The 21,283-nt window shown below is 43.4% G+C and overlaps 1 protein-coding gene across 1 annotated transcript in view; it reads right to left on the bottom strand.

Annotated features, from left to right (window-relative positions):
* Nucleotides 1-2,604: 2,604 nt before the first annotated feature.
* Nucleotides 2,605-21,283, bottom strand: part of LOC111963987 (growth hormone receptor) — a 24,972-nt gene continuing 6,293 nt past the window's right edge. Inside the window, exons 2-9 of the mRNA XM_023987611.2 lie at nucleotides 16,054-16,146; nucleotides 11,289-11,430; nucleotides 10,940-11,109; nucleotides 5,743-5,921; nucleotides 4,774-4,918; nucleotides 4,571-4,661; nucleotides 4,378-4,447; nucleotides 2,605-4,258 (exon numbers count right to left, since the gene is read on the bottom strand). Coding sequence (XP_023843379.1) covers nucleotides 3,350-4,258; nucleotides 4,378-4,447; nucleotides 4,571-4,661; nucleotides 4,774-4,918; nucleotides 5,743-5,921; nucleotides 10,940-11,109; nucleotides 11,289-11,430; nucleotides 16,054-16,144 — 1,797 coding nt within the window. The 5' untranslated portion in view covers nucleotides 16,145-16,146 and the 3' untranslated portion in view covers nucleotides 2,605-3,349. The remainder of the gene's footprint in view (nucleotides 4,259-4,377; nucleotides 4,448-4,570; nucleotides 4,662-4,773; nucleotides 4,919-5,742; nucleotides 5,922-10,939; nucleotides 11,110-11,288; nucleotides 11,431-16,053; nucleotides 16,147-21,283) is intronic.

The raw sequence follows: 21,283 nt of genomic DNA, 5'->3' as shown, positions 1-21,283 counted from the left end.
ACATATATTGAGCATCATTTGGTGACTTTAGTGCCCATGGGCTGCTTAAAACCTGTTGGGGACCAGGGGTGCTATTTTCACTTTTGGTGAAAATCGTATGATTTTTAAACGGCCTCGTACTCAATTCTTGCTAGTACAATATGCATATTTTTATTACTATTGGATAGAAAACAACCTCTAGTTTCTAAAAACGTTTGAATTTTTTCTCTGAGTGGAACAGAAGTCATTTGGCAGCACTTTCCCTGAACAGGAAGTAGAATGCAAGATGTCTATGCTCGCTTCAACGCTCTGCCTATACATGGTCATGCCACCTATGACCCGAAACACACCTCATACGCCTTCCTCTGGGTGTCAAGAGGACGTCAGAGGGAGAAATTTTGTGTTTATCTTGTTCTGACGTGAAATAAGACCTATTTCTTTGACGTGCCCGTCCATTTCCGGAAGTCTGAAGCGCGCGACTTAGAAGAGAGATTGTGTTTTGTTTTGCTTGCCGTTTCGGATGTCAACTATCTCCGGCTCGGATTTGATTTGATAAATGAGACGCATATCATCGTAATGTATGTTTTTTCAATATAGTTTAATCAAGATTATTTGAATTTTTTCGGGAGTTTTGCCGTGTTTCCGTTGTGTGACTTTGTTTACTTGGAGAGATCCGTGCCACTCGACTAGTACCCATGCTAAATGAAAGTGGGAAAGGTACCATTCTGAATGGAATGAACGACTCATCTGGATAAGGACATCTTGATCAACATTCTGATGAAGATCAGCAAAGTAAGACCCAATTTATAATGTTATTTCATATATCGGTCGGGCATGTGAACTGGTCGTGGGCGCCCAGCTGGTTCTGGCTGGCGTGCTATGCTAATTTAGCGCTACATTTTGTTTTCGCTATAAAACATTTAATAATCTGAAATATTGTCTGGAACACAAGAATCCTGTCTTTCAATTGCTGCACAGTAATGTATTCTCAGATATGTTTATGATGAGTAATTAGTTATTTGACGTTGGTTGTCTGTAAATGTTATGGCTGCTTTCGGTGGCAATTTCTGATTGTAAGCTGAAATGTAATTTATGATTTATACCATAAATATGCACATTTTTCAAAAAAAAACATTGCTATACAATAAATATGTTATCAGACTGTCATCTTATGAAGTTGTTTCTTGGTTAGTGGCTATATATATCTTTATTGTGGTCGAATTAGTGATAGCTAGTGACGGAGTAAAAAACTGATGGAGTTAGAAAAGTGCTCTCTTTTGCTGACGTGGTTAGCTAATAGATTTACATATTTTGTCTTCCCTGTAAAACATTTAAAAAATCGGACATGTTGGCTTGATTCACAAGATGTGTACCTTTCATATGCTGTATTGGACTTGTTAATGTGTGAAAGTTAAATATTTAAAAACATTTTTTTGAATTTCGCGCTCTGCCTTTTCAGTGGAAGTGGGAGAGTTCCCGCTAGCGGAACGGGGGAGTGAGACAGGTTAAGAGCCTGCCTGCAACCATATGATTAACACTTGCACAACACACCCATGACTAGACATGAAACTGCTGTTGCTCAAAACACAGTTCCCAATAACACAAAGAGCATTCTAGTCCTAGCAGATTCTAATCGCACAAAACATAGAACTCCAAAACTCATCTGATTGACTCAAGTCATTGCACACACTCCCTCTAATCAGGAAACCCTTAACCCCAGTTCCCCTTATTTCACTGTCTTTGACACACATACATTTCATCCGATGAACACACCCACCTCACCCCCTCTCCTACTGGTCGGGTGCCAAGAGCAGAGGACTCTGCTGTGCCCACACGGAATGGGCCCCCTGTTCTGGCTAGAGCCAGGCCCGCCTCCAACTCTTCACCGACCAGTCAGAAGAGCAGAACTACCAGAATCAACCAACTTCATATTGTGTATAAAACCTAATGCACGCTCTGTTTAGGGACTCCCTTCGGCTAGTTCCTTCTGAGCTAAATGAACGAGTCCGTGCACGTTATGCTCAGATATCTTTACATCCGAATAAACTGTCTTACTATATACCGATCCACCCTGTCCAGCGTCTTAACTTGGTCTCATTTCTCAAGTAACGAATCATCAACAGTGGCTCCTTTAAAATCCATTTAAATGCTACGGATCATAGATTCAAACGTTAAAAGGTGAGTTCAACATAGCCTACTATGACCAGGATATCTTAACAGTTAACGTTAGTTAGCTAATAGCTAGCTAAGTTAATTGATGCACTAGCTTCGCCTGCTTCTGGTTAAAGTTACCGGTTCCAGAAGAGCGAAATTATCAATAAACTTATCCAGACTTACTGCTGTAAACTTCATCTCTAGCTTCAAAATGGGGCTGTTCAGAAAAGAGAGAAACATTATTTTATTCTCCAATATGCTAAGCTACCTATCAAGTTCATACATCAGTTTTAAGCAATGGTGGGAACTCATGTCTGCGCATGCAATGGGGTCAGTGTTGCAGGTGAGTGCAATCAGAAGATATCCACCAATCGATCGGTATTTGTTGACGCTGTGAAATCAAATGGAGCCTAGTCCAATAGCTACAACTCAAAGCATCAGTACTACATCAAATGAATGGAATCAGTACAGTTTAAATGTGAAAGATGTTTATTTATAACCTTATAAGCTGTACAGTAAGGAACCATTACCATTATCAGTTCCGCAGAAGGATCATCTGACACTCATTTGATAGTCCCCTTTTTGTAAGCGTACATCATAGTAAGCAGAAAAAAGATATAATTTTTTGATAAACACATTTGTGTATATATGGAAAAACAACACAATGACCTACTCTTATAGACTGGTTGAGAAGCCACAGTCAATCAGCAGAACACAGATGGTGTATTCCCACTTGTTCACCAAATGTTTCCCTTTTGACAATATTCCGATCTGTAAACAACATTATCAACAACACCACTAAGTTAACTATCTGTATCTTGTGCTGGCAATTAAAGTCACTTATAGATAATGTTCTTCAAAAATATTAGTAATATGTTAAGATATTTCATACGGCCAGCTCCTATGAGAGACCATAATCCCTTCGCCTTCTATATCCTTTGTTTTCTCAGTTAAGGTGTTAGCAGACAGGTGTGGCACATCAGTTCAGACCTTGAAGAACAGACCCCTCTCCTGACCTCCCCATCCTTCTTACCAAACCTCAAAATGTCTGTAGCGGTCATGTTGGGAGAAGGAAGGATAAGAGGTGGGGCAGGCAGGGGAACCCCCCTCATTTTTGGAGGTATAACATTTGGCACCCTACTCTTTGATTTATAGTCACTGAATTCCAATGCCACCTCTGATCTGTGTGTAATAGCATAGTCTCTACACCTCTGAGTTATGGTGTAATATTGCCTAGTAGGTCAGGGGTCAGGTATCCCTCTGGTGTAGGTGTAGGAAGGGGCAGCTTGGTTAGGGCTGGCTGGGGTGCAGGTGGGGGGCTGGGCTTCAGAAGGAGGCTGTTCTGCCTGTCCACTCCCTCCACCATGGTGTAGACAGAGACAGGGGGCAGTGGGGAGACGGGAGAGGCAGGTGGGATGGGGGGAATTTCAGCCTCAAAGTACAGGCTCTGGTACTCCCCAAAGGGCTGTCCCTGCACAAGACTACTATCCTCTGTTCGAGCAGGCTGGCTGCCTCTCCCAGTGGGGAGTTTGGCACTCATCTTCCCAGCATCTAACTCTGTGGTGTAACCTCCCCCGTCAGCATTCACCACCAGCAGCTGAAACTCCTTCCTCGGCTTCTCTTTCTCCTTTCTCTCCTCAGCCTTCTCCTCTGCATTCTTCTCAACCTTGCTCTGCTCCTCAGGCATCAGCAGCACTTCGCCAGTGGGTCTCACCTCGCTCACTTGGGTGTAGAGGTCCTCCCTGCCAGGGACAGCCCAGAGAGTCTTCCCTGTGGTGGGGGTCTGGACTGGGGAGCTGGCCTCAGTGCTGGCACCAGAGGGCTCCAGGCTGGGGCTGGTGTTGGAGAGGAGGAGATGGAAGGGGAAGGCCTCTGGTTCAGGCAGATCAGGGTCACAGCAGCTGGCCCGGCCAGAGTCGTCATCTCCGAAGCCAATGGTGAGAGGGGGACAGTCTGAGGAGGGCGAGCGGTCCATCAAGCACTGTGTGTCCAGCTCAGTCAGCCTGTCGTTGGGCTCCTCCATGTCCAGCTCGATGAACTCCACCCAGGGGTCTTCACAGTACAGCTCTGGCCTCAGGTCAGGGTGGCCGCCCAGGATGGAGGTCAGCTCAGCCAACTTACCTTTCTATGGACAACGACAGATAATACCTCAGAGTTAGTTTAAAGGAGAAACATACATTTATTACAACCTCGCTGGTACTTCACATTGTCTCCCCGCTTTTTAAAATTGTATCAAATTAATACCTTGAAGAGCTCAGGGTCGATTCCTTTGATTTTGGGACCAGGAATTGGAGGCAGGAGAATCATCATCAACCTTGAAGAAAGGTATAGGAATACTTATTAACAGGCACACATGTTGCATAAGACTTTATATTTATCTGAAGAGGTTGAACATATTATTTTAAGACAGAGTAACAGGCAACAGTAAATATCTTACTTCTGTTGCTGGGAATAGATGAGCAGTATTAGGATGACTGCTAAACCCAAGGCAGCAAAGACAAGCAGGACAGTAACTGGAAATCGGGACTCTGAGCACACATATATAGAAGGCAATTAATATGATTCAAAACAGAGACATCATATATGTTATAACATGTTACATTTTATATGACAGTATATAAAAACTATGCATGTCAGTACCTTTAGTGGGGATGTGTATGACTATGGAGTCGCTGAATTCCCCAAAGTTACGGGATGCCAGCGTCTTGCACCTCACCCTGACCTCGTGATCTGTGTTGGTGCGCAGCCCGTACAGCGATCGCTGCATCCCCTTCTCAAGGTCCACCTGGGGGGTGCAGTCAAAACAGAGAGGTTTCACACCAGTAAGTTGGTGAATAGCACCCACACAGCAGGCGAGACAACGTACACCTGCAGGTTTCATCCATATAAGGACCTGAATCAACAAAAGCAGTAGAGCCTCTGGTATGTCACTTTGGTAGATTACCCCCAAGATTAGAATCCTGTTCCCTTGCATGGAGGGCGATAACGTGAAAGAGGGAGAATGAGAGAACAGAGTGGGAAAGAGGCTGTCTGTTCTAAATCACAATGTGGGAGAAGGAGGCATAAGACTTTTGATTATTAGGTACTTTTAAAATAATGCAGTAAAACTTGGTCATGTCAAAATTACATGGACAGCAGTCTTAGCAGGTCTGGCCAGATGAAGGTGTATATGAGCACTGAAAACTACATTTAGGAATCTATTCAATGTGTCGCTGAAGCGTTGCAGATTGCGTGATAGAAATGGTAAGGTCATTTACGATTTAGCTGACAATATACACTGTTTACCGTGAATGCAGTCTCCGCTAACGCGGGAATTTAAACCATGCTGTAATGCTGAACTTCCTCGATACGGATTGAATAAAGCCCAATGTAAAGATTCTGAAATTACACAATGGTGAGATCTGCAACAGTTTGACCAAAAGAGTCAGAGTCCTCATGGAAGGGTAATCAAATCAAAGTTAATTGGTTGCATACACAGATTTGCAGGTCTTCTGGCAGGTGCAGTGAAATGCTTGTGTTACTTTATCCATCAGTGCAGTAGAATGTCTCGCAAATGTATCATGCAGAATAGCCACCACTAGTCAGCTAACTGCTAGGGTGTAGACTCACCATCCTCCACAGTGTTGAATTGACCTCACGGTACTGCACCTCGTATTGTAGCGTCATCCAGCCCATCGACACGTCTGCAGAGTGTGGCGGCTCCCAGCTCACCATGATGTCAAAGTGGCTCCCGGTTAGACCCACATTCAGCAGGGTCCAGTTCAGCGCTATTGGAGGGTCTGGTTCCACTGGAAAACATTCGTAGGTTCATCACTTGAAATGCAGAATGGCACATACAAAATTCAATATATCTACACAACTAGGCAATATACTGTACACACACACACTGCATGACCAAAACTATGTGGACACCAGCTTGTCGAACATCTCATTCCAAAATCATGGGCATTAATATGGATTTGGTCCCCGCTTTGCAGCTATAACAGCCTCCACTCTTCTGGGAATGCTTTCCACTAGATGTTGGAACATTGCTGCAGGGACTTGCATCTATTCAGCCACAAGAGCATTAGTGAGGTCGGGCGATTAGGCCTGGCTCGCAGTCGGCGTTCCAATTCATCCCAAAGGTGTTTGATGGGGTTGAGGTCAGGGCTCTGTGCAGGCCAGTAAAGTTCTTCCACACCGATCTTGACAAACCATTCCTGTATGTACCTCGCTTTGTGCACGGGGGCATTGTCATGCTAAAACAGGAAAGGACCTACCCCAAACTGTTGCCACAAATTTGGAAGCACAGAATCGTCTAGAATGTCATCATATGCTGTAGAGTTAAGTTTTCCCTTCACTGGAACTAAGGGGCCTAGCCTGAACCATTATTCCACCTCCACCAAACTTTACAGTTGGCACTATGCATTCGGGTAGGTAGCGTTCTTCTGGCATCCGCCAAACCCAGATTCGTCTGCTGGACAGCCAGATGGTGAAGCGTGATTCATCACTCCAGAGAATGCGTTTCCACTGCTCCAGAGTCCAATGGCAGCAAGCTTTACACCACTTCAGCCGACGCCTGGGATTGCGCATGGCCATCTTAGGCCTGTGTGCAGCTGCTCGGCCATGGAAACCCATTTCACGAAGAACAGTTATTGTGCTGACGTTGCTTCCAGAGGCAGTTTGGAACTCCGTAGTGAGTGTTGCAACCCGAGGACAGACAATTTTTACATGCTATGCACAGCGGTCCTGTTCTGTGAGCTTGTGTGGCCTACCACATCACGGCTGAGCCGTTGTTGGCCCTAGATGTTCCACTTCACAATAGCTCTCCCTCACCCTCCATTTGGCAAATCTGACCATAATTCTATCCTCATTCCTGCTTACAAGCAAAAACTAAAGCAGGAAGTAACAGTGACTCGCTCAATACAGAAGTGGTCAGATGTCGCGGATGCTACGCTACAGGACTGTTTTATTAGCCTGGAATACTGGAATATGTTCCGGGATTCATCCAAGGACATTGAGGAGTATACCACCTCAATCATCGTCTTCATCAAGAAGTGCATCGACGACGTTGCCCCCACAGTGACTGTACGTACTGTACATATCCCAACCAGAAGCCATGGATTACAGGCAACATACGCATCAAGCTTAAGGTTAGAGCTGCCACTTTCAAGGAGTGGGACACTAATCCAGACACTAATCAAACATACAAAGCGTCAATACAGGATTAAGACTGAATCCCACTACACCAGCTCTGACTCACGTCGGATGTGGCAGGGTTTAAAAACTATTATGGACTACAAAGGGAAACCCAGCCACGCGCTGCCCAGTGAGCCACCAGACGAGCTAAATGCATTTTATGCTCGCTTCGAGGCAAGCAACACTGAAGCATGCATTCGAGCACCAGCTGTTCGGACAACTGTGTGATAACGCTCTCGGTAGATAATGTGAGCAAGTTCTTTAAACAGGTCAACATTCACAAAGCCGTGGAGGCAGATGGATTACCAGGACGCGTACTCATGCGCGGACCAACTGGCAAGTGTCTTCACTGACATTTTCAACCTCTCCCTGACCGAGTCTGTAATACCTACATGTTTCAAGCAGACCACCTTGTGCCCAAGGAAGCGAGGTAACCTGCCTAAATTACCACCATGGAACACTCACGTCGGTAGCCATGAAGTGCTTTGAAAGGCTGGTCAACAGAATCATGCCGGATACCCTAGACCCACTCCAATTGGCATACTGCTGCAACAGATCCACAGATGACTCAATTGCACTCCACACTGCCCTTTCCCACCTGGACAAAAGGAACACCTATGTGAGAATGCTGTTCATTGACTACAGCTCAGCGTTCAACACCATCGTGCCCACAAAGCTCATCACTAAGCTAAGGACCCTGGGACTGAACACCCCCCTCTGCAACTGGATCCTGGACTTCTTGACGGGCTGCCACCAGGTAGTAAGGGTAGTTAACAACACGTCTGCCACACTGATCCTCAACACTGGGGCCCCTCAAGGGTATGTGCTTAGTCCCCACCTGTACTCCCTATTCACCCACGACTGATTGGCCCAACACCATCATTAAGTTTGCTGATGACAACAGTGGTAGGCCTGATTACCAACAAGGATGAGACAGCCTATAGGGAGGTCAGAGACCTCGCAGTATGATGCCAGGACAACAACCTCTCCCTCAATGTGAGCAAGACAAAGGAGCTGATCGTGGACTACAGGAAAAGGTGGACCAAACAGGCACCCATTAACATCAATGTTGTTGTTCTTCTTGTTCTTCTTTACGCTGAAGATAGTTCTTAATGACTTTCGCTGCATGTTTGGGGTCGTTGTCATGCTGCAGAATACATTTGGGGCCAATCAGATGCCTCCCTGATGTTATTGCATGATGGTAAGTATCTGCCTGTACTTCTCAGCATTGAGGAAACCATTAATTCTAACCAAATCCCCAACTCCATCTGCAGAAACGCAGCCCCAAACTTGCAAGGAACCTCCAACATGCTTCACTGTTGCCTGCAGACACTCTTTCGTGTACCGCTCTCCAGCCCTTCGGCAAACAAACTGCCTTCTGCTACAGCCAAATATTTCACATGTTGACTCCTCAGTCCAGAGCACATGCTGCCATTTTTCTACACCCCAGTTCCTGTGTTTTCGTGCATAGTTGAGTTTCTTGGCCTTGTTTCCACGTCAGAGGTATGGATTTTTGGCCGCAAGTCTTCCATGAAGGCCACTTCTGACCAGAGTTCTCCAGACAGTAGATGTGTGTACCAGGGTCCCACTGTTTTCTGCAATTTCTGAGCTGATGGCATTGCTGGACATCTTCCAATTGCGAAGGGAAGTAACCATAATGTGTCTTTCATTTGATGCAGTAAGTTTCCTTGGTCGACCACTGCGTCTACGGTCCTCAACGTTGCCTGTTTCTTTGTGCTTCTTCAAAAGAGCTTGGACAGCACATCTGGAAACCCGTGTATGCCTTGAAATATCTGCCTGGAAGAGACCTTGCTGATGCAGTATAACTACCTTGTGTCTTGTTGCTGTGCTCAGTCTTCCCAAGGTGTATGACTTGACAGTAAACTGTCTTCAGCAACCTCACCTTGTTAGCTGAGTTTGGCTGTTCCTCACCCAGTTTTATTCCTCCTACATAGCTGTTTCTGTTAATGATTGTGTTTCAACCTATATATTGAATTGATGATCAATAGCACCTGTTTGGTAAAATTGTTTAATCATACACCTGACTATATGCCTACAAAATCCCTGACTTTGTGCAAGTGTACCTACATTTACATCATTTAAGTCATTTAGCTGACGCTCTTATCCAGAGCGACTTACAAATTGGAAAGTTCATACATTTTCATCCTGGTCCCCCCGTGGGGAATGAACCCACAACCCTGGCGTTGCAAGCGCCATGCTCTACCAACTGAGCCACACGGGACCACAGAAGAATTGATGCTGTTTTGAAGGCAAAGGGTGGTCACACCAAATATGGATTTGATTTAGACTTTTCTTCTGTTCACTCACTTTGCATTTAGTCAGTTAATTGATAAATATAATCTATTAACATGTCTATTTTTGAAAGTATTCTTACTTTACAGCATTTATTCACACCTGCCTAAAACTTTTGCACAGTACTGTACATACACACACTACCGTTCAAAAAGTTTTAGAACACCTACTCATTCAAGGGTTTTTCTTTATTTTTAAACATTTTTTAAAATGTTTGACATTGTAGAATAATAGTGAAGACAAACTATGAAATAACATGAAATAACATATATGGAATCATGTAGTAACCAAAAAAGTGTTAAACAAATCAAAAACTATTTTATATTTGAGACTTCAAATAGCCACCCTTTGCCTTGATGACAGCTTTACACACTCTTGGCATTCTCTCAACCAGCTTCATGAGGTAGTCACCTGGAATGCAATTAAATTAACAGGTGTGCCTTGTTAAAAGTTCAATTGTGGAATTTATTACCTTCTCAATGCGTTTGAGCCAATCAGTTGTGTTGTGACAAGGTAGAGGGGCCTACAGAAGACAGCCCTATTTGGTAAAAGACCAAGTCCATTTTATGGCAAGAACACCTCATAAGCAAAGAAAAACAACAGTCCGACATGAAGGTCAGTCATTGCGGACCATCAAGCCCTATGATGAAACCGGTTCTCATGGTTCTCAACTGGTTCTCACCGCAACAGGAATGGAAGACCCAGAGTTACCTCTGCTGCAGAGGATAAGTTCATTAGAGTTACCAGCCTCAGAAATTGCAGCCCAAATAAATGCTTGAGAGAATGCCAATAGTGTGCAAAGCTGTCATCAAGGCAAAGGGTGGCTATTTGAAGTCTCAAATATAAAATAGTTTTTGATTAACTTTTTTGTTTACTACATGATTCCACATGATTCCAAATGTGTTATTTCATAGTTTTGATGTCTCCACTATTATTCTACAATGTAGAAAATTTGTAAAAATAAAGCAAAACGCTTGAACGAGTAGGTGTTCTAAAATTTGACCGGTAGAGAGTTATATATTATATATATATACACACACACACACACACACACACACACACACACCACACACACACACACACACAGTACCAGTCAAACATTTTAGAACACCTACTCATTCAAGGGTTTTTCTTTATTTAGTCTATTTTCTCCATTGTAGAATAATAGTGATATATAAAATTCAGTATTTCAAAATGTCACTTTTTAAATTCAGGCTGTAACGCAACAAAATGTGGAAAAAGTCAAGGGGTGTGAATACTTTCTGAAAGCGCTGTATAGGTAACTATGGTTTAGGAGGTCAGAGGTCAGGCTCACCGATGTCTTCCACAGTGAAGATGACCTCATCATAGAGATTATCCTGATCTCCAGAGCGGAGTTGGACACTGTAGGTCATCCAGACCTTTGTGTAGCTTTCATTGAAGAAGCACTCGTCTATCCCGTCAGCCATGTAGTTAGGACACTCACTCCACTCTTTGGGAGATATGCTGCAGGCATGGGGAGACAACATGGGGGGTTTAATACTGTGCTGATTGCTAGAAAGACTAACATCATGCACCTGACATGTAGTTAAGAGGGAGACTCACATTATGCTAATAACTACAATAACTTTCACAAGAAAAATGATTTGGCTCTCATCAGTGAACAAAACTCTTCTTTCTCTCACTTCTTGTTATTGATGTAGTAGAACATCCGCAGGTCTCTGGGTTCTGTGAGGTTCTGGAATGTTCCGACATTCCATCTGCAGCGGAACGTGTTCATGTCATGGGAGACACAGCCAGTGATCTGGGGGCGGATCTGGGGCAGGGCTGAGAGGGAGAGCGTGAGAAAGAGAGAGGTGAGCACACACAGTCTATAAGGCTTGCAAACAGTCAAAACTCTAACTTAAACATGAACTTTGCACCCATTTTCAATTATCCTAAAATGACACACACCCAGTCAAGTTGAACTACGCCCGTTGCTGTATATAGAGACCATTTACAGTGCTGAGCTGCTCTTCATGTGTAAGACAAACAGAGCTTAACATAACTCATCTGAGTGGCATAGCCACAGGGCGGACAGCTGCGTTTTCCTGGAAGTATCCGTAGACCTTCAAATTGTCAGCCAGACTATACTGCCCACAGGACTTTCGGGTAAATCCTCTCCGTTACCGGTTCTCAGAACTATATAGTACAAGGTGTGAAACCTCCACTCACAGTAATGGACACTACTGTTTAGATATCTTCTGTTTCTGCAGGAAATGACAACGGACAATTAAATTGCTAATTAAATTGCTCAATTGGAATGATTTTCTCAGAAGCCAATTACTCCCTCTACACATGAACACGCTGTAATGTTGCTTATCTTGTTACCTTCTGCTCATTGAGATAAAAGGAACCAAGAAATAAGCTGTAGGAATGGTAAATTATCATTCTATCTTGTTTATGACAGGTAAGTGCTGTCCTGGTCTGTCTGTGCTATATTAAATGATTATACTAATGTGTCCTCTGGGAGAGGGGAGCTTAAGGTAAACACTCGTCTGTTCACAGCCCTGAGGAGGGACTTAAGTACCATCTCCCATAATGACACTGGGAAGAGCTGTCAGTCTGCCACAACACAGATGAGTGGGACAGCACAACAGCTGATTGAAGGGCCCTGGCGCCTAGGGAGATGGCAGCTTCAACGGTGTATTGCTCTTCTGAGGAGTGATGCATACCACTGGCTTGGTTAGCAGCTCAACAAGGGGGGAAGGGGGCACAAAGGTTAAAAATAACCTGTTTACCAGATCCTTTCCTACCAGGAACTCCCTTAGAATTAAGAGGAAAAATCTATCCAACACCTGGCAACGCTCAAGGGTTTCATACTAGGTACATTTCCTGTGACTGATTGGGATTCAGGGACTAGTGGTGTGTGTGTGTGTGTGTGTGCGGGCGTGCATCTGTGTGTGCTATGCAGAAATTGAGACTACATCCAGTCCCCATTTTGACTTACCCAATATTTTCTGAATGTAAATGTGCACGTGTAAATATATATGTGAGTACTTGTGAATGTTCTTGAATGTGGACGTGAGTGCTGTTTGATTAGTGTTCGCCAAGTTCAGGTCGCTAGTTTTCACAGAAGCAAAGGTGCGCAGCAGGTATCACTGGCTCCAACAAAACGTTGAAGCTCTAACTTCAAAAGACACTTTCCAAGAAAACATACACTTTTGAGTTCCAGTTATTCTAGTATTTCCAGTCGCTGGAAGGTGAACTCTTTTCCATTACAACCCGTTTACCCTGACATCCCTGAGGTGCAGAGTACATTTAATTGCCTTTAATAACGATACAAAACGTACTCATTTATCTCGTAAAATCTCTCACATTAGGACTGAAATGTCAAAACATTCATCATGACTAATCAAAGGAAAGAGAGCGTTGTGTTTGATCGGCTGCTGTCAAATAGGAGGTATGGAGGGAGGAAATGTCTATTTTAATCAAGGGGCTTCTAAATGTACATGTACCTTTTAATGTAACTCCCTGTAGAGTACACATGCAAGGAGTGCTAGAACTGGATGATGTATAGAGGAAAATTAACTATTATCTCTCTCCAATGTCACTGATATATCCCATATACACATTTACTATTATACAGATGAAAGGGATGGTGCTATTGCCTTAAACTCTACAAATGAAAAACCCTTCCGGGTCTGTTCTTTTCCCCCACCTTCAATCGCTCAAAAGCACTTTTTGTTTAACTCTGCGAAACATGGCTGGGCTGTTTTTTTTAGAACAGGGAGCTCCGTCCTCCGCTTTAGGAACATGCCGACTTAACGCAGAAGCTAGAATGACATAGTTATCTGAGAAAATGTATGTGTTACTTTCGTCCCGGTTCTCCCCTACACACCAGGGGGTATCATCATACTGTAACTGCCTGGCACACAGTTAAACAACTCTCAGAGGACTAGATCACAGATATACAGTATGAATGATTTCATTACACACTCTGGTTTAAATGTTACATAAATAATTGAATATAGCAGTTATTTGTGAAAACGCAATATGTTTTATGATAATGCTATGGCACTGTGTTTAGTGTATTATACAGACTAATATAATCTGTTAGAACATGTTCTTTAAATAAGCATGCACGTATGGGCACATAGTGTTGCACGGGGCACGCTGCACATTGAGTGCTTTCCAGGAACTGGATTCCCAGGAATTCTGAAGGGGGCAGTGTGGGAGCAGTGAGTAGTGCACTGTGGGAAACGGTTTAGATATTCAGAGGCCCCCTTCATTCAAGAGTGTTGAATGAACAAAGTTTGAGTGCAGGAAGTTTTATTCCTAGGTGGTTCAGGCCTTTATGATGAAGTCACACTTTCATTAGTGTTCTTTCATGTTACGTAACATTATACACTTTATATTAGAGCTCTTTAGCGATGACTGATTGAGTAGAGGCTTTCACTCTACCATGAGTCTGTTTTGTCTCAGATTTGTATAGGCTTTGACAGTGTTGCTTCGACAAAGTTCCTCTGTTTTCAGTAAGTGTTACTTCACTCTGTCAGAATAGTTGAAAGAATTTAAGATCCCAGACAAAAATATAATTGACACTTTTTTCTGAGAATCAGCAGTACTCCATCCTAAGAGGTTATTGTCTGAGATAAATGGGTGGGAGGTGCAGGAGGTGGAGACACAAACAGAAAGAAAAGCTTTTTAAGCCAAGGTTTTACCTCTCAGTGCTTTAAAGCTGTTCAATTGAAGGAGAATACCTTGGTTGCAGCTACTGCTTTAAAGTGCCCACATAAGTACAATATATAACAGATGTCCTTCACTAAAGCTTTCCTCTACCATAAATGGGAAAATGGAACATTGCACAAGTAATTGACTTTCATTTCTTGAACAAAACAGAACAGGTAAATGCTTGCTGTATATTTATTTTAGATGCACATTTATTTTTGGATACTATCATGAATTACTCTCTCACGTTAGGACTGAAAAGTCCAAACATTCACCATGACTTTGATTAAAGGGAAAGAGAGGGTTGTGTTTGTTCAGCTGCTAGGTAATAGTAGGGACGGAGATAGGAAATGGCTGTTTTAATGCGGAGGGGGGCGAAGCGCGTTCCCCTGACAGCCAAGGCAGCTGATTGAAGAAGCTTGAACATGTAACTCTAAATAACCACTGGCCTCCATGTTCTTCGGGAGGCCATTTATTAAATGCATCACGCCAAATGAGGAAAAACAACATTGAGAGGTTGTTAAGGTTCCAAACATGTCACTTTCTTAACCCATCTAGTGACTAAATGACAGCATAGATTTCAAGTATCATGCTAGCTAGTCTTGGGTGTTAGCCTGGGAGAAGTTACAGGAGAAAGGGGTGGGACGAAAGTAACAATGTTAACTGAGGAACCTGGAATAAAATAGAATAAACCGTTTAAGCACCGTTCATATTGCTTTTATAATGTCAGCAAGATATCAACAAGTGACAATGTTTGAACATTACATGACATTAGAATTATGCCTTAATAAATTGACTTGATGGAGCCGCTTCTCACAAGCTTTAAATCAACAAGTTAGTGGTTAAAAATATATACATATATTTATAATTATGTGGGTCAATTACCTTGTGTCAAGCCATGGAAATGTGATAAGCATGATGAGTTTGCCATTTGTGAAGAAAATAAAAATGTTTTATTCTATCAAGACACGAGGAGTGCACATGACAAGGACAGCTGGAGCACACCTTATTGGTAGGGCTATGCATGAATAGTAATTAAAATGGTGAAACACATCTCTTTCTACATTCCCATTAAAGTGAGATTAGGAAATGATGGTTAATACAACTATTATGTGATTAATTTTAGCCTGATTAATATTGTACGTCAAAATATTGTGATTGCGCAACATTGAGATGTTGACGCAAGGTCCATTTTCATACACTTCTAACCTTTAACATGAATTATTCAAATCGACACATGAAATGATGTCTGATAGTACATTTGTTGAAAGTAATGAGCATTACAAACCAGAAACATGGGGATAAGACAGATATTGTGCACTTTTTACAAGCTGTCACTTCCACCCCAAGGCTGTGTTACTCTCGCCCCGCTGGCAGTTACGAAAGTAACATTGCAGTAGTTCTGGTCTTGGTCTATTTAATTTCAACTAATTTACCCTAGAGACAAAACAGTTGCTTATGGTAGAGGACATATATACTGTAAGTTGTTCGTCATAAAATATGGTGTCTCTAGCTTTATCGATCTCTAAGTAATTAGGGAAAAAACTAAAAGTGTTACATTCATCCCGGTTCTCCCCTATGTATATAATACTACATAGTGTACATACAAGACTGTCCTTACTACGAATTATACATGCATAGGAAGTACTTGACTTCTAGGAATCTGATAGGTCTGTATTGATCGTCCAGTGAAAGGAAAGCCCCTCTGGTTTGGTCTGGTTCATCATTAATCAAAGGTACCTTGTTCAGAAGTTAGCGGCTCCTGCGATACAACTGTTAGGATGAGGAGAAGGCAGATTAAGAGAATGTGGGAGGTTGCCATGCTGTTCATCCCTAGAAAAACATGAGAGAGAAGAGTTAGTCATTTTACTGTGTTAACCCCACTGAACATCACCCTTAAGCTGGCCTGCTGCCATTAAGTAGGGTTTGCTTACAAACCGAAACATACAGTATAAGTCCAGAGTCTGGTACTGTGATCCCCACCATTGCCTGTGTATTGTATATGTATTCATAGTAGCTTATCTATTCTTCTAGGTCTCAACATATCATTCGCTGCATTTGAGCCCATTGTCCTCTGTCTAAATATTATGTTACATTCTTGAAGTTTGAACTCTGAGCTTCCATGAAACAGACTGCTCTCCCACTATACACAGAGTATACAAAGCATTTAAGAACACCTGTTCTTTCAATGACAGACTGACCAGGTGAAAGCTATAATTCCTTATTGATGTCACTTGTTCAATCCACTTCAATCAGTGTAGATGAAGGGGAGGAGACAGGCTAAATAAGGATTTTAAGATTTGAGACATGGATTGTGTATGTGTGCCATTCAGAGGGTGAATGGGCAAGAAAATACTTAAGTGCCTTTGAACAGGGTATGGTAGTAGATGCCATTTTTCCACAGTCAACAGTTTCCTGTGTGTATCAAGAATGGTCCACCACCCAAAGGACATCCATCCAACTTGACAAAACTGTGGGAATCATTGGAGTCAACATGGGCCAGCATCCCTGTCGAACGCTTTCGACACCTTGTAGTGTCCATGCCCCATCGAAATGAGGCTGTTTTGAAGGCAAAAGTTGTTCCTACTGTTTGGAAAACTCAGTGTATATAGTAACTGGACACTCCAAGGGAGATCCGAAAAAGAAAACTATGTTGTTTTTTTCTTCGTGATATCCAATTGGTAGGTACGATCTTGTCTCATCGCTGCAACTCACCAACGTGCTCGGGAGAGGCTATTGTCGAGTCATGCGTCCTCTGAAACATGACCCGCCAAGCCGCGCTGCTTCTTAACACCTGCTCCCTTAACCCGGAAGCCAGACGCATCAATGTGTAGGAGGAAAAAAACATTCAATTGATGACTGAAGTTAGGAGTTTCTAGAGCACATTTAGTCAAGAAAAGCCCCCTGGCCAAAGCGGACGACGCTGGGCCAATTGTGGGCCGCCCTAAGTGACTCCCGGCCAGCTGTGACACAGCCTGGGATTGAACCCCAGTCTGTAGTGACGCCTTAGCACTTCGATGCAGTGCCTTAGCCCGCTGCCCCACGCGGGAAGCCACAAGATGGTGCCGACAGAGATGGTCGCATCGCTTCGAGTCCTTAGGAAACTATGTAGTATTTCGTTTTTTATGTACTATTTCTTACATTGTTACCCCAGGAAATCTTAAGTCTTATTACGTACAGCCGGGAAAAACTATTGGATATAAGAGCGATGTCAATTTACCAACATTACGACCAGGAATACGACTTTCCTGAAGCAGATCCTCTGTTTGGACCACCACCCAGGACAACGGATCTAATCCCAGAAGCCGACCCAAAACAACGGTGGGGCAGAAGGAGCGGCCTCCTGGTCAGGCTCCGTAGACGTGCACATTGCCCACCGCTCCCGAGTATACTACTCGCCAATGTCCAGTCTCTTGACAACAAGCTAGATGAAATTCGAGCAAGTGTTGCCTTCCAGAGAGACATCAGAGATTGTAACATCCTCTGTTTCACGGAAACATGGCTCTCTCGGGATATGTTGTCAGAGTCGGTTCAGCCACCGGGCTTCTCCATGCAGCGCGCAGACAGAGAAACACCTCTCTGGGAAGAGGAAGGGCGGGGGTGTATGCTTTATGATTAACGACTCATGGTCTAATCATAACATACAGGAACTCAAGTCCTTCTGCTCACCCGACCTAAAATTCCTTACAATCAAATGCCGGCCATATTACCAACCAAGAGAATTCTCGTCAGTTATCATCACAGCTGTGTACATTCCACCTCAACCAGACACCACGACGGCCCTCAAGGAACTTCACTGGATATGTAAACTGGAAACCATATATCCTGAGGATGCATTTATTGTAGCTGGGGATTTTAACAACGCAAATTTGAGAACAAGGCTACCTAAATTTTACCAGCATACTGATTGTAGTACTTGCCGGGGTAATACACGCGATCACTTCCACTAACTTCCGCGATGCATACAAAGCCCTCCCCGCCCTCCCTTCGGCAAATCCGACCATGACGCCATCTTGCTCCTACCGTCTTATAGGCAGAAACTCAAACAGGATGTACCAGTGACTAGAACCACTCAACGCTGGTCTGACCAATCTGAATCCACGCTTCAAGATTGTTTTGATCATGCGGACTGGGATATGTTCCGGTCAGGTTGGTGAAGAAGGCACAACAGCACCTCTTCAACCTTAGGAGGCTGAGGAAATTTGGCTTGTCACCCAAAACCCTGACAAACTTTTACAGATGCACAATTGAGAGTATCCTGTCGGTCTGCATCACCCCCTGGTAAGGCAACTGCACCGCCCACAACTGCAAGGCTCTCCAGAGGTTTGTGCGGTCTGCACAACGCATTACTGGGGGCAAACTACCTGCCCTCCATGACACCTACAGCACCCAATGTCACAGAAAGGCCAAAATGTTAATCAAGGACAACAGCCACCCGAGCCACTGCCTGTTCACACCGCTACCATCCAGAAGGTGAGATCAGTACAGGTGCATCAAAGCTGGGACCGAGAGACTGAAAAACAGCTTCAATCTGAAGGCCGTCAGACTGCTAAACAGCCATCACTAACTCAGAGAGGCTGCTGCCTACATTGAGACCCAATCACTGGCCACATTAATAAATGGATCACTAGTCACTTTAAACCAGGGCTCTCCAACCCTGTTCCTGGAGAGCTACTCTCCTGTAGTTTTTCCGCTCCAACCCCAGTTTTAACTAACCTGATTCAGCTTATCCAGGTAATTATTAGTATCAGGTGCGCTTGATTAGGGTTAAAGTGAAAATCTACAGGACGGTAGCTCTCCAGGATCAGGGTTGGAGAGCCTTGCTTTAAACAATGGCACTTTAAATGATGCCACTTAAATAATGTTTACATATCTTACATTTACTCATATCATATCTATTGCACCTTGCCTATGCCGCTCGGCCATCGCTCATCCATATATTTATATGTACATATTCTCATTCACCCCTTTAGATTTGTGTGTATTAGCTAGTTGTTGGGGAATTGGCAGATTACTTGTTAGATATTACTGCACTGTCGGATTTAGAAGCACAAGCATTTCGCTACACTCGTATTCAAATCTGCTAACCATGTGTATGTGACCACAAATTTTATTTGATAAACTATAGCTGTGTTTGAATACACATACTAACCATACTATTTGTGATGTAAATTGAGTGTGTAGTATGCGTATTGGTCATAGTTAGGGTCAGGGTAGCCTAGAGGTTATAGAGCGTTGGGCTAGTAACCGAAAGGTTGCAAGTTCAAATTCCTGAGCTGACAAGGTAGAAATCTGTAGTTCTGCCCCTGAACAAGGCAGTTAACCCACTAGGCCACGGGTGTCAAAGTCAAATGGACGGAGGGCCAAATAAAAAATTTAGCTACAAGCCGAGGGCCGGACTGTTCGAATGTTCATTGAAAATTTTTTAAATGACGCATATAGTCTAGTGAACCTAATTGAACCTACTGAAAACCTAACAAATATATTCCAATATGATCAGATAAATAAAGCAATATTTTCTTATGGCTCTGTCAGTAATCTTTAATTTTCAACAGACACAAAAGACAAATTTCCTTTATATAAAAATCCCCATAACATGAACATTAAATGAAAGAAACCGGTATTCAAGGCACCATCAGTAGCCTATATTTTTTCCAACCTGCTTTTTTGTGCTTCAAAGTCAGCAAATCGGCGTCGAAGTCAGCGGCAAGCATACCTATTTTATCAGCCAACTGTGCGCTCGGGAACGCACTGGTAGAGAGTTCTCTTTCATGGTCTGCAGCTGGGAAAGTGGCTCAAATTTTCTTTCCGCATCTGCGTCTCCCACAGGTCAGTTTGGTTTTAAATGCCTTCACTGTACTGTACATATCAGAGTGACATGATCCCACCCTGCAGCTGCAAGTTCATTGCATTCAGATGACTCGTAATGTCACACAGAAAAGCCATTTCACACAGAGAAACATTTCGTCTCGGAGTTGTGTTGTGTTTCCCTTTGCTGTCAAGAAAGACAAATTCTCCTCACGAAGCTCGAAACATCTTTGAAGCACCTTTCCCTGGCTTAGCCATCGCACCTCTGTGTGATAAGGCAAATACCATGCTCCGTTTCTAACTCCGTCAGAAATGCCTTGAACTGGCGGTGATTCAAACCTTTGGCTCTGATAAAGTTAACTGTGCGCGTGATGATGCTCATTACAGGCTCCATTTTCAAGGCTTACCGCACAATTTGTGTGTATGATACAATGATAAGCTGTCAGCTCACTGTCGCGTTTTCCTCTTGCATCTTTTCCGATCTTCGCCACCAGTCCGCTCCTGTGTCCACACATCGCAGGTGCTCCGTCGGTTGTCAACCCAGAGTTTTTCCAAGGCAGCTCCATCTCATTTCACATTTGACACTTCTTCATACAAATCATGCCCCGTAGTTGTGCATGCATAGGACGTAAAGCAAAAACTCCTCTGTCACTTAGGCTGGAGTCCACTCGGGATGAAAATTGACAACTGGCAATGTCAGAAATGTCGGTGCTTCATCACAGCCAAGGATATGCAATGAAATTTTCCCTTTTCACAAGCTGCTCTTTAGATTGATGGACAACTGGTCTACTCTCTCGGCAGGTGTTCTGCTCAGACTCACATTTAAAAAGAGTTGCTTTTTTCTGGGCAAACTTCGTCAAACTTTAATCATGCAGTTTTTGATGAAATCCCCTCCGTAAATGGCCGGCTGATTTAGCGATCTCTTCTGCCAAATAAACTGGCTTGACAGCAGCTGGCCTTGTGATTGGCTTTTTTGAACAGAGCCTGTCGGAGTTGGGCCTCGTTTAATTCCTCTGCTTTGTAGCCTTTGTTCCATGTCCATATTCTTGTTTTTGTCCGCGTGTTTGTTTCATAATGTCGCCTCAGATTATACTCTTCAGTACCGCACACTTTCCTCCCACAGAAGACACACAGGTTTTCCAGCTACCTCCGTGAACATAAT

Source organism: Salvelinus sp. IW2-2015, linkage group LG5 (assembly GCF_002910315.2).
Source record: "Salvelinus sp. IW2-2015 linkage group LG5, ASM291031v2, whole genome shotgun sequence".
NCBI classification, from domain to species: Eukaryota; Metazoa; Chordata; class Actinopteri; order Salmoniformes; family Salmonidae; genus Salvelinus; species Salvelinus sp. IW2-2015.
The sequence above is the reverse complement of the archived record's forward strand: the minus strand, read 5'-3'. Positions and strand labels throughout refer to the sequence as shown.